This window comes from Genypterus blacodes, unplaced genomic scaffold (genome assembly GCF_046128005.1).
Source record: "Genypterus blacodes isolate CSIRO-AG114 ecotype Tasmania unplaced genomic scaffold, CSIRO-AGI_Gbla_v1 ptg000045l_1, whole genome shotgun sequence".
NCBI lineage: Eukaryota > Metazoa > Chordata > Actinopteri > Ophidiiformes > Ophidiidae > Genypterus > Genypterus blacodes.
The window spans coordinates 2,395,139-2,409,000 of record NW_027466858.1 but is presented as its reverse complement, the minus strand read 5'-3'; the positions used below and the strand labels follow the sequence as shown (position 1 = coordinate 2,409,000).

At 41.9% G+C, this 13,862-nt stretch overlaps 1 protein-coding gene across 1 annotated transcript in view; it reads left to right on the top strand.

The window, feature by feature from the left end:
* The first annotated feature begins 11,967 nt into the window (after positions 1-11,967).
* dmxl1 (Dmx like 1) overlaps positions 11,968-13,862 on the top strand; it is a 34,812-nt gene continuing 32,917 nt past the window's right edge. The window contains exons 1-2 of the mRNA XM_076149414.1: positions 11,968-12,101; positions 13,471-13,701. Coding sequence (XP_076005529.1) covers positions 13,615-13,701 — 87 coding nt within the window. The 5' untranslated portion in view covers positions 11,968-12,101; positions 13,471-13,614. The remainder of the gene's footprint in view (positions 12,102-13,470; positions 13,702-13,862) is intronic.

The following is a 13,862-nucleotide window of genomic DNA, read 5'->3' as shown; positions in this document are numbered from 1 at the left end:
ACACACACACACATACACACGCTTTACACACACACGCAGGGAGGAGCTAAATCTCGGGAACGGGAGCTATTGTGTCAATGGGTGCCAGTTATGGACAACTGTATTTCTATTTTTACGCAGCGGCATTTCATAAGAATGCGCGCCGGAGACGGAGAAAGCCTGCGCGCTATTTATAGCGTCAAGGCTGGGGCTAAAATAATGGAGGTTACTTTAAGATTCAACTAAGATGAATCCCCTTATTTAGCCACATCGCTCATGTCAGCGGTCATTAGAGGGAGACAATAAGGATGCAAGGTGCCGTCGCTCCTTTGTGCGCACTCGCGTTTTACTACTTTGGTGTTTTTTGCGCACAATCGATGCGAATCGGAATGTGACCAGGTTCAAAGCCTTTCTTGTCTCTCTCAGATCCGCCCTTCCTTCCCTGGTGGTCCCTCCCGGTCCCCGGCAGGCACACACATACGCGCGCGCACACACACATGCTCGCACACACTCATCCCTGATTGCTTCCCTCCCTAATTTGGCCCTAATCTCATCACAGGAACCATCAGGTAAATTCTGAAAACAAATGTAAAGTGACAAAAGTTGCATGGTTAAATCAAATATAATCTATCTATCTATCTATCTATCTATCTATCTATCTATCTATCTATCTATCTATCTATCTATCTATCTATCTATCTATCTATCTATCTATCTATCTATCTATCTATCTATCTATCTATCTATCCATCCATCCATGTGGGACATACAGTAGTTGATGTATGTGGGATATACTTGCTTGCTTGGCTCATCAGTATAACAAGCCACCTGTGAAAGTACGAGAGCCGCGGCATGCGTGTGTGTCCCTGAGTAGTAGCTTATCAAGCACAATTGCTGTCTTGTTCCACAGCACTTTCCTCCCTTGGCCCATTGCCAGACTATACTGTTGCACTACAATGTAAACTAAACTACCCACACCTGTCAACCTCTTCCTCAACTGTTATCATTTCATTTGCTGTAACTTTAACTTCAACTTACTTTCCAGGTAATTGAATCATCATACAGGACTGCATACATTTGGAGAAAACAGGTTTAAATGATTTATTACCCATCATTTCCAGTTTTTAATTCATTTTGTGTTGTTTACTTGAGATTCTTTGGCAGTGAGTTGCACTCTGCCTGAAGCGTATATGTTTATATGTACACTATGACCATATATTGCACAGTTTGCTTGCTTGGTTTCTCTACTTTGTGTACATATTTGAATAGAGTTGACCTAGATGAATCATTTCGGATGCTAAAAAACAAAAAGGGAGATAAAGTTCAAACCATTTCATTTGCTAAATAGTCTTGCAAGTGCCACCAGCCACGTACGGTTTGAACATTTCTCTAGTTTCACACTCCGACTCCCTCTTTGCAATCTTTCCTCTCAATCTCTCCAATCACTTTCACATTCTCAAACACTTTGAAGTGGAGGTGTGGGCAGAGTTGAGTCACTGAGCTCAATCATGTCAAGAAACATACCAGTTAGTTTGAACTCGGGAAATATGTTCATGTCAGAGCTTATCTCGATTTTGTTGCTTAACTTGTCCCAGGTGTATTAAATCATCTGTGTGTGTGTGTGTGTGGAGAGGAGGGCAGTTGTTATAGGGCAACCATCACATCCCCAACTGGGACAGACAGCGACCGCACACCAGCAATTCTTCAGGGACTCCGCTTCGGCTCCTCGTCCGCGCTTTTCCATCTCTTGACTCCACTAAACCGGCTCTTACCCTGATGCATTCTGTAGCCTATGAATTTTGATGGAAAACACTGGCTGTTTTTCAATCACCCCGTTTCTCATACACATCCTACGCTCACTTTACTGGCCTCCAGCACCGGCCTGCATCCAATTCACACATTTGTGCTGGCCTGAGAGGATGCAAAAGGAGCCGCCCCCACCTATCTCTAGACAATTTCAATCTCGGCAACAACCTGCAATAAATACCTTCCCTGCATCCCCCAGCCGCCTTCACAGTGGCTGAGAAACTGTCACACTGTCAGTCACAGCATGTTCTTAAAAGAGTGATGTAAAATGTGAGACGCATAGATGAACACATGCACCTTATACACACACTGAACTGTGTAAGTACAGATGCAATTGAAGAATACACTTAATGACACATTTTAGATATTTCCACAATAGATCCATAGATCCTTAAAACATTCAGGGAAGAACTGTGCTGGTTGAGAACTACTAATCCCTCCTGCAGACAGCCTGGAGTGTGTTCTTGGGTCTCGGCCTGCTGGTGTTACAGTAGTTATGATCTCTACTCAGTCCCTGGTGAGCTGTCTGTTTTAAAGCTGGACAACTGGAGGAGCATCATTCGTTAAAACTGCTGCTGGGCCAGCTGCTGCAGGAATCCTAATGGTTCCTGCTCACCTGTGGATCATATAGTGACAGCAGCTAGAGGAGCATAAGCAGTTTACTGTGGTAATCACAATTGTAGTGTAGGAGGCTAATCTCTGTATCTGTCTGCTGTCTGTCCCCTCCATACCTCAAAGGCCACTGAAGCAATTTTAAAGGATATCGAATTTTAAAAAGTGTGTTGCGTTAAGTTCCCTGGTAAAGTTTGTGGCTCATGTAGAGATTTTCTAAGTTTTCCTCTTCTCTTCTGGGAGTTTAACAGACGCCGCCACTTGATCTGTATTCATAGCTTTAACTGTATTCTACTCCTGTCGGCTGGTAATTGATACTCACTTGTGGATCGTGGTGAAATCAGATAGGAAACAGGAAAAAGGGGATCATTAGGATCTAGTGAACAGCGGTAAACAGCTCAGCTCAGCAGCGTTGCAGTGCGTTAATGGGGGGCGGCGCCGCTCGGCTCCGGGGATAGAAGATTCATTATTTCATTTGGGGAAGTGTTATTCTGCACCATGGCATGAAGACGCACAGTAAACGTCGACTGCAGTAAAAGTAACCAAACTTAGATTAATATGTAGTCACTGTGTCAAAGTATGAGTCGGGTTTTTATAAAATAGAAAACTCCTGGGGTGTGATTTTAAATGTTGTAATTCAAAAGAAAGGGGGCAAGCACACACAGAGTTGAGACCGAAATACTCATTAGTTATAGTGTCAGTCTGTACACGGCTGTGGCCACCTTTGATCCATTACAGTGAAACTATACTCAGCTGCAATAACCTCAACATCAGCTTTTTAATCATGAGAACATTTGTTTGAGAATGTGGAGCCCAGGAAATGTTCTTCATTAACTTCCAGAGGCCACAGTGCACACAGGGAAATATATAAATAAACTCTCACACGCATCCACAGTGGGACATTTCTCTGAATAGTCTACACTTAAGAAAAGCACTTTGCTCTGACAATTGGAAATGATTTAGCCGAGTTGTTACGTCTCTTTCCTTGCTGACGATCATCAAACGAGATCATTCTTTAGAAAACGTTACTATTTGATGCCACACACGCGGTGTTAAGTGAGCAAAACTCCTGGCAATTATTTAAAGAGAATGCCTCTTTCTTTAACAAACAGCAGGTGGAGCCGAATTTAAAATGGAGATGTTTAACATTCAACTGAAATTGGGAAACAATGGATGAAATGGAATCAAACCAGGCAATAGAACACGTTGATTTAGCAGATCAAACATTATTGGCAACATCCACGTCTGTCACCGCCGTCTGGATCAGTGTGAGGAGTCTGATTAATGACCCACAAAACTGACTGATAGTTGTGTTTTCCTGTCTGTGTGTGTGTGTGTGTGTGTGTGTGTGTGTGTGTGTGTGTGTGTGTGTGTGTGTGTGAGCGAGAGAGACAGAGAGAGAAACTTTCAACCACAAAATCGACATCAACATTCCACTGATGCTGGAAGATAGAGTTTGAGTTTCTGCATAAGGGAATGAATAAAAAAAGCATCAATTGAGATCATATTGTCCCTGAGCAGCTGCTTAATGATCCATACATTCCTGACAGCTCTCTCTTGGGGTGGGATGTCACTCACTCATCCACGCACAGCACAGAGTTTCCATACATGCATTTGTTAGCAGAGCTTTGCAAACAGAAAACAAACAGAAGCCTGTAGGGGGCAGACAGCTGGACGCCTTATTTATGCATTCAAGATCCCTCGCCCTAATGATTAGTAGACAACAGTAAGTCTTACAGGAAAGAGGATTGACTCGGCGCCACAGGAAGCAGATTCACATTTTTTAACAGCATCCCACTGGCATGCAACAGTTTCACACTATTTTAATTGGTCTCTTAGAAAATGTTAGTACTCGGCACAAGTGTTCAAGGAACGCCGCTGTTAGCAAAAGGCTTTGTGACCCATTTATATTCTGAGATGATTGATATCCAGCTGCATCAACATTGGCTACTTAACACTATTCCCCCTCCAAAACAGCAACAAGTAAGCAATCATGGCTGTGTGTGTGTTTGCTTGTTTAACTGTTCTTTTGGTGTATAAGTGTTTATGATTGATTATAGTTTATGCTGCCACTCTGTCAGGTTGCCATGTCTCACTATGATGTTTGATTATTGAGGTACGTCTAAATCCATCAGAGGTGCCATTATTGTCTCATCCGCTGTCTATCTCTCATGGATATAGTATTATATGATATGATGATATATTAAATGATATCATATATCCATAACCCTTCTCTCTGCATACAATGTATTTTTATTCCATCATCATTATGTAGTCATTGGTTGCCAAAAAATTGTTTAAAAGATGAGCTTGGCTGTGAGTGTCAGCCAGAGGCATCTGCGTCAGCATACCAGATGACGTGTGTGTAAGTGTGTGTGTGTGTAAGTGTGTGTGTGTGACCTGTAATGGCAAAATGATGTAAAGCATGGCTGAATAAGGTATAGTAAGCAAAGTACTATAGGACAGAGATGCTCTCTCTCTCTCTCCCACCCACACACACACACACACACACACACACACACCAGCCCGGGCCTCGCCCCAGCCTGCTTCAGTTTCCCCCGTGCATCCAGGTTTGCATGAAAGTCATGAATAAGTCAGCATTTATGCATGATAGGTCTGTAACTAGGAGTGACAGTTAGAGAGCACAGTCTTTACAATCTCAGATGGGAATGGTTGTGCCTTGGTGTGTCTGCGCGTGCTGATGCGGCGTCTGAGTGCCTGTGCATGAGTTTGTGCTGTCCTACCTCCTTCCTTCATCTACCTCTCAAATGGATGCTGTGCTGCTGATGAAGACGGAAAAGGTGAAAGAGTGAGAGAGACGCGGTGAAAGGATGTTGACGTCAGTTGCGGGCGGAACTGCATTGTGGGAATATCACTGAGGGTTCACGTAAACAAGCAGTGAGAAAAAAGAAGCACCAGCCTTGACACATTTAAACAATAAAACAAAGTATAAAAATACATGAGGAATGCTTGATTACAAGAGAGAAATTAGATTTACAAAGTTTGTTTCTTTTGTGTTCTCATAAATAAAGAACAGCTGATTAATATACACCATGGTGTTAGAGCCGGAGGGTAAATAGGTGTAAAAAGGTTTCTGTTTGATGATCCATGTAATGCGCATATGTTGATGGAATTGGACAAATATGAAAATATCTCTACTGCATTTTAAGCGCGAGAAACAAGAGATTTCCATCTGCTGAGGGCGAAATATTGAGCCTGTAGACATTTGTTCATTCTGCTCTCAAAGATTTGGACTTTGCATACACATGTGCTATTATTTTATATTGTGATCAAATCTTTAATCAGTGGTTAATGGGCTGATATGACCGCCTCACATCAGATGAGCTCAGCTTCTAATAAACCAACAGCACAGGTTCCATTTGTCAACGCGTGTCAACAAAAACGATTCAATTACAAAATCCACCATGATGTACTAGACTTAACTGTTATTCCACTGTAAATCATGCAGGGATACATAATAAAGTGGTGCAGGTTAGTTTCATGCCTTTGGAAGTATATTATAGCGCTGCCGACGCCATAGCTGCTGTTAATGCATATCGGGTGTTGAGAGGAATCGATTTTAAGTGTCGCTGTGGTGCACAATATCACTTGGAAGAATTACAACGGCATACAAAGTGGAACCAGATGTTCTCCTCTGACATAGCATATTATCATACCAATCTTTTTCCCATGTGTTGATCCGGACCGGTGTCCGACCCCGGGGTTCTCAGTTGTTCCTCCCGGGCCGCAGCGTTGCTTCACCTGGGTGGTTGAATGTGGGTGAAGCAGCCGATTTAATGACATCTACGTACTGTCTCTACTGAATAAGTCATCCATCCTCTGCTTACACACCCGTGGTGCTCATGTATTTTTCAGTCTGCTGCCTTTCTCCGTCTTTCCTTCGAGTCTCATTCTGTCTCAATGTCTACCTGTCTCTGTCTGTGCATGTTTTAAAGACACTGAACGGCAGTTAGATGCTTGTTTTTGTTCCAGTTTTGACTTTGACCTTCACCAATCACAGTATTTGAGTTTGCATTATATTAATATATATATATATGCCAGGGAAACACACATTCAAGGAGACTTTTGAGATGAGTAAGTTCCCTCTTTATTACGTCTGGATGCATCCTAGGTTACATGATTTCACCACAGCGCTCCTGTAAAAGCACATTTAGACATACAGTATTAAACTGGTTGATTTTCTATGGTGTCATTGGAGAATTAGTGACATTATGATCAAACCTCCACAGACAGACCTTGGCTTTGAAGTGTTGAATGATTGATGGGTGAGATGAAAGTGAATGTAGGTCACAGGGGGTGAGGGTCCACAGAAGCAGTATAAATCAGACAAGGATAATAAGACGATATCATGGAGGATAATGGTTCAACCAGAGCCATTACTGCTATATTCAACATCCATAACTCAACAGTGTGTCACAGCCTCCAAATGCTCCGCTGCACATTATGCTCATCAACAGATAATATGATGTTTTAAAAAAACTCACTGTCTTCTGGTTTAAGCAGGATATTATTCTTGATCTGAGGTCAGTCAGAGTGATGTTTAATGTTTAATCAATGACATAATGTTCAAATGAGTTATGTGCCGTGACTTTAGCTCATGACTTCAACCCATTTCACCTCCTGGATCTCTCCGGATGCTCTTCCTCTACGTCGCCAGATCCGATTTCTTGACTGACGTATGCTGTTTTGGAGAGATGTGTGACATCAGCTCTGTGATCTGTGTTTAAATGTATTCCTGTCTCCTCATTAAGCAAGTTAAGCTCATATTTATTCTCACAGGTGGAGAAGAAGAAGAAGAAGAAGAAGATCCTGATGATTGATGCCTAAAATAAAGAGGCGTCTATACAGAATCCATGAGTAAAACTATCAAAACGGGTAATTAAGATGCAACACGTCATTCGAAAATACAGAATTCTGTTTTGAACGTGTCACTCTAATGGAGCCATTACAAGTTTTTTCATCATCTTTTTTTAAAATAGAGTGCTGTTTGTGAAGTTTGCTCTTTCTGAGGCCCGACTGAAGCGTCGTTTTACAGCGAAATATGAGGACATCAAATTATCACCTCTTGCTGACTTTAGTTACCCATACATTATTCTATTACAGTGCTTTGTTGTGTATCATGAAACATTGATGATGACATTACATCTATATTGCATTACCACTTGTCCCAGATTTCCGCTGTATTTTTGGCACACATTAGGCTGAGCGCTCAAATACACAGAGCACAACTGGTCCTCTCTCATTTTGCTAAAAAAACTAGAGTTAATATAGATATAGTTTCCACTCGGGGTCTGTGAAACAAATATCAGTAGTATAGTGTCTCGGCTGCATTCCATAGATCCGCAGCCGGATTAACAGAAGGCCTGAGAAATAGAAACAGGGGCCTCTGGATTCTCTCTATCTGTGAAAGAAGAAAACAAAGGGAATTCACCAGTTATGCAGGGTTATCAAAAGCAAAAACAGACACATAAATGCTGGAAGAAAGAAATAAAAATGGGGAACAGATGGACATAAAAAGGAGGAGGAAAAGGAGGACATCAGGGACAGACAAGGGGAGAAAGAAAGGGGTCGAGGGCCATAAAAAGCTAAAGCTGGTGTCAAGAGTGAGGGGTGAACAGAGAGAAGGGAAAGTTCTGTTGTCAGCACAGAAAGAACGGCAGGTGATGGGAGGATAATGACAGAGGGAGGAGCGCACCTGACCTCTGCTGACCCCTTCCTGGATCCAGCTGCTGGGAAGCGTCGAAGGAAGTGGGTGCAGCCGCAGTCCTAATGTGCTGGGATATCCTGCCGCCTGTTTGCTAACCCTTCTTCCTCCTGTTCCCACCATCCCTCTGTCACCTTTCGCAAACACAAACACGCAGAGATGGAGGCGCAGACACCTCGCGAAGACGATGACACACACGCACACACACACACACACACACTTTCACACGCAGGCGTACACAGATGGATGCGTTTGCTGATGTGCGCAAGCCATCACATGCACATGCTGATGCAGCTACAAACTCACATACACGCCTCCAGTTGACTCAACAACGTTCATAGCCAAGGACGCTTTCACTCAGGACACTGTTACGCACATCAAGGACAGTGCTGAAATTGTAACACAGGGGAGAAAGAGAAGGTGGATTACAGGGAAAGTGTGCCAGAGATGACAAAAACAATATTATCGTGTAGTGCAGTACAGTGCAGCTGGTATGGGAAAGCTATTATCCCGCTCTGTGCATTTTTAGACCTAAAAGCTTATTATTTGGTGAGCGTTTAAAGGATACACATAATTAGACTGGAATGGGAATATTTAGGATTTTGTGATTACTGAATGTGAATGTTAAATGGCTGTCATTGTCATTATGCCTCATTACGGTTTGTAACTCGTGTCCCCGTTTGTCAGACAAGGTTCAACACATTGTGAGTATTGTCTCCGGTGGAAAAAGTTTTCCTTGCTTTCACACACACACACACACACACACCCTCCAACCCTCTGCAAAACTTCAAAGCACGGCCACACAAGCCCATTCTGGCACTGCCCTCCTACCTCCAAGATCCAGTAATTACAGCTCGTACAAGACATCAACATTATTACACGTCAAACCACAGTGTAATAATACCACAAAGCACTTCAAAGACACAACTCACATTTCAAGGGAAAAATAAAAATGGTCATGGTTTATGTATGAGGAAAAGGACTGATTCGACCATTCAAAACAGCCGGGGCACAGTTCATGTTGTGTGAAGAGACAGCAAAACTTAATAATCAAGATTTATGTTAATGTGATTTGATATAAATTTTAAATGACTGTAAAGTGACCAAGCGAGTGGATTGGTTATTTTCTACAGGCATTATTTTGCATAGAAAAGTGGAGCCTATTTCACATGCAATAATAAGCTCAAGTAGCAGCAAGTCTCAGATTAGATTGATAAATTAAATTGCAGTGGGTTGATGGTTTGGACAAACTCACCACCCGAGATTTGAATGGTTCAATACTGCCCTCTAGTGTCGATATACATATAGTAATTATGCAATGATTCAGAACAATTCTGCACATGAAAATGTTTACAACACAAATATGAAGTGGAATAATTTGGTATTTCCTTAAGAAATAACTTTCAGTGTTGAGTTACTTTTTTGTTGTGTTGTTGTTTCTCTTTATGTGTACATAAAGCAGACAATACATACAATATCTACCTTGACATTGTTATAAATAGATAAAGCCAACAGTGTGCAATATCATTCTGTGCGGTAGAACAAATTCTAAAGTAAATAACCTCTTTGTGTATTTCTGCCTGCATTGCACTACTGGGTGGAGTGTGTCTGTGGTTGAAAGCAAAACAGATTCACAGACAATGGAGACGCTACAGCATCAGCACTTTGTTGCGCATTGACGGATGAACCGTAGAGGAAAACTGTTTTTTGGTTTGAATAAATTCAAACTGTACTGATCCAATATTCATGCGTGATGATTTGAATGTTGGAAAATAATGCAATATTTAGTGCTTCAATGACGTGACCTACTTCTGAAGAAGAAAGTAAACAGTTCCATCCTCCTCCATGTACCACTGTGGCTGTAAATGTCCCCAGTATCCCCTGATGCCGTTGACATGTCAGCATGTCAATTATTCATGGGCTTGTCTATCCCAGTTTTATTCACATGCTTTTATTCCCCCCCACCCCCATCTCTGTTCACCTCAACAGTTTGCTTTGCCTCCTAAATTGGAGGTGGAGCAGCGTCCCATGATTCTATTCAACTGAGCAACAGTGACATCCTGTGGCTATTTAGCCTCAATTCAAAGATGTCAAATTCCTCCCACATCACTGCTGCCTTTTCACTGTTTTTAAAGGATGTGTTGTATCAATTCAAGGTTTTCTGTTGTCAACAAATTGTTGTGCTAACACTGTTGTCTTCCTCAGGTTCTGTCTGGCTTAAGCAGCAGCTCCAGCCTCCATCCCTGCCTCTGTTCCTGTCCCGGTGACTATTCGCCTGAGCCGCCTGACCTGCCTGAACCTGCAACTCCGAGCTCAGGCCACCTGTCTCTTTAAAGCCTGCCAGGACCCATGACCTCAGATTGCTCACCCGACCTGTCCAATTTATAAAGGTCCCTTGTGTCTGCCTAAACAACCTTAGTCTCTCAGCAGCCCCGTTGGCTGGCCTCAATCCCATCAGCTCAGTGCCTTCAGGTCCAGCCTCCTTGCCTGCACTGCCAGCAGCCTCAGCAGGAGCTGCAGTACTTCCTAACTCTGCATCAGCAGTACGTCTCATACCACCTGCTTCAGCTCCAGAGGCTCCAGCTGCAGCCTTCCAGCACACCGCTTTCATCCAACATTCTCACTACCTTGTCCCATTGGAGTTTCTTTGTGTATCCATAAAAAAGTGGGTTTACCCTTGGCAGAGGATAAAGTGGTATAAAGTTTGGGTAAGCATTGAGATAACTATAGGTAAGGTTTGTTGTTTTTTAACCTAGATTTGTATTTAGTTTGTGTTTATACCTTGAAGGCAGTACTAAATAGAGTTATCTAATTTTTCAAAATTATTACGTTACAGGTAAAGAAATGTCCATTTCAAAGCAATATGCAAATACACACCATTAAAATAAAATACAGCACCTTTACCCTTTTTTCATATATAATCAATCATACAATCACACAAATACAAATCAGAATCCACCCTGTATAACGCAAAGCAGATTGAAAACTGCAAAGCCGCACCTATGTAAACTTCATGTTAATGCCGACAGGATTACAGGTGGTTAAGCATCCTAAACCAACACACTGACAGAAAATGCAAATCACTGGGATTACAACATACAGCAAGATACACAAATAAGCAAATATAACAGACAGCCACGCATTCTCTCACGGTCTCAAGTGTGTAGGCAGAGTGGCTGCACAAAGTCACTTTCAAGTCAATTAATCACTGCTATTACCTAGCTCAAATTTTAAGATCAAACACCCAGACCAGTTTTAACATTATGCAGTTTCATGTGCAACCTTGGGTCAATGTAAAATAAACCCCAACTATTTATGCTTTTTATCCGCATGAATTCAATCTATCATCAGTCATTATAATTTCTTACTCTTTACTTTACACAAGTGACGTTTACCTTAGAAAATGTACCAACAAGTTACGTTATCTTGTGACATGCTTGGCGATATTGATTTACAGCATTCCAGCCATCAGCAAATATTTGAACTGAAATTGAGTCGAGTATTTTCCCTTACACACTAAACAAGGTCAGCCACAACTGCAAGTTGGAAAACACAATCACAACTTTTGTATAACTTTTGATATCACCTTAGTCTGTGTTTGTGACTATTTATACGGTTTTAAGAGTCCAAATTACTGTATTCCCAAATTGGGATGTAACAAAATTGACACGTTATTTGAACAATTTTGCTGTAAAATAATGGCATAATCAAAATAAATAAATAAAATATATATCAATTAAACTACAAAAATCTGCTCGCGGTCAGAAATCCAGCTAGCTAATTGGTCTTCCGCTCGCGCTGCTGTCACACAGGAACTACAAGGACCACAATGCATTGCACCTAAACAGTCATCATGACACATATACAACATTAAAAGCTTCCTCCAGGGAAACGCTGTGTTTGTTAACCTTGGGGAGAGGCTGATTCATTCTTCTGCTTGGCATTTTGAGAAGTCAGGACTGTCTTCTGTTGTTTTCCGGTGAGTCGAGTGTGTTCGTGTTACTGTGTGTCATAGCATGTAAAGGCTCCTAGCTAGCTTTCTAGCACGGCTAAGTGAGTTTCTCAAGCTAGTTTGCGTTAAACGCTAGTTAGCCTCATAGATCGCATTTGGAACATCAACGTAATTGAGTAAGTTTCAATGAGTGCTCAGTCGGGACATGGTGACTTGATTAATAGCGTCATAATATGGGTGAATGATTACTGCGTGGACTGCGTATCGCGTTACGGCATTTAGTTTTGATAACATTTATGACTTAAGTTGACAGCTAGATTAGCAAGCTTGATGATTCGTGAGCTTGAAACGGCTATGAAGTGTTGCTTAAACACACTGAGATGTTTCCGGTTGACTGACATAACCGAGGTCAGCTGTGTTGTCATGATGTGTTTGGTGTGGTTTAGTGTGGAACAATTATCACGTGAGTTGTCACAGGAAACAAGCCACAGTTCCTCCAGGTTTGAAGTCTCATACTGCTGCAGCTTGTGTTTGATACGTGAGGCCATACTTACCGCCATTACGCTCCCCGTGTTATAAAACGTAGTAGAGATGCAGGGTGACATTAAATTGACAGACGCGTTATAAACGTTGGCGTTTGCATGCATATGTTTCAGTCGTGTGTCTTTCCTGGCGCGTTTACTTCGTTTAAATCTGCGTGTGTAGCACAATGACGTGAGTTTGTAACGTTCCCTACATCTCTCCTGTCCTGAGTATCTATAACTTTGTCTGCAACTGAATTTTGGAAACATGAAGTGGTTTATTTTGAACCTGTCTCCATCACCGTCCATCTTCTCCAGATATTGTGACTGACCTTGGGCTTGGGTTGATTCATAGATCCATGTACGTCCATTATGCTTCTAAAACTACTTACCTCTCCACTCCAGTAAGTTATTTGTTGCTGTTACCGTTAGTTTATCCCAAACCTTGTTTCAGTGAAGCCCCCAAAGAGGAGAAGTTACTCGTTCCTGATGCTGATTCTGTATTTAGGCCCCTGAACGCCTCTCATCTTCTTTGAATGCTAACTACATTCATGATGAGCTGGCTGTAGTTCATTGGTTGTGAAAGAACTTTTGATCGTTAAACTCTAAAACGACACATTAAACCATGGACATGTAATGAGGAAATGGGTCTGCAGAATTAAACGACCTTTGCTGCCACTATGCCTGTTTTCACCCACATTGACCTGAGGAGATACAGCTTTTGATTTACACATCACCTACCCTTTCCTTCTTGATATTATTACTAGTGTTTGTATTCAATCATTTTGCAGGCAGAGACAGTATTATGCACTGGGCTGGATGATAAATGATAAATAACCATCTGTCTGTTTTCTCCCCCTGCTGTCTCTCTACAGATACTGATGGATACTGTGGAATGAAGACACATAAAGATGGATACATTATTTCTTTGGTTTACCATGTGTCTCACCTTGACTAGGGAGGTGTTGTGAGACCAGAGGAAGGATTGACATTGCACAAGGGGACGAGAAACAAGGACCATGAACCTCCATCAGGTCCTCACAGGAGCTGTCAACCCAGGGGACAATTGTTTCTCTGTGGGCAGTGTCAACAATGTGCCATTCACGGTGAGTTATCTCAACCTCTGGAAGTATTTTCCTTCCAACCATAGGGTTAAGATTAGATAGATATTTAATAGTGAAAGTAGGGCTGAGTGATAAACAGTTTTTCAATTTGAAATTGTGATTTCAAACGATTAGTTAAACACAAAGGCTGTTATTTAGGATAA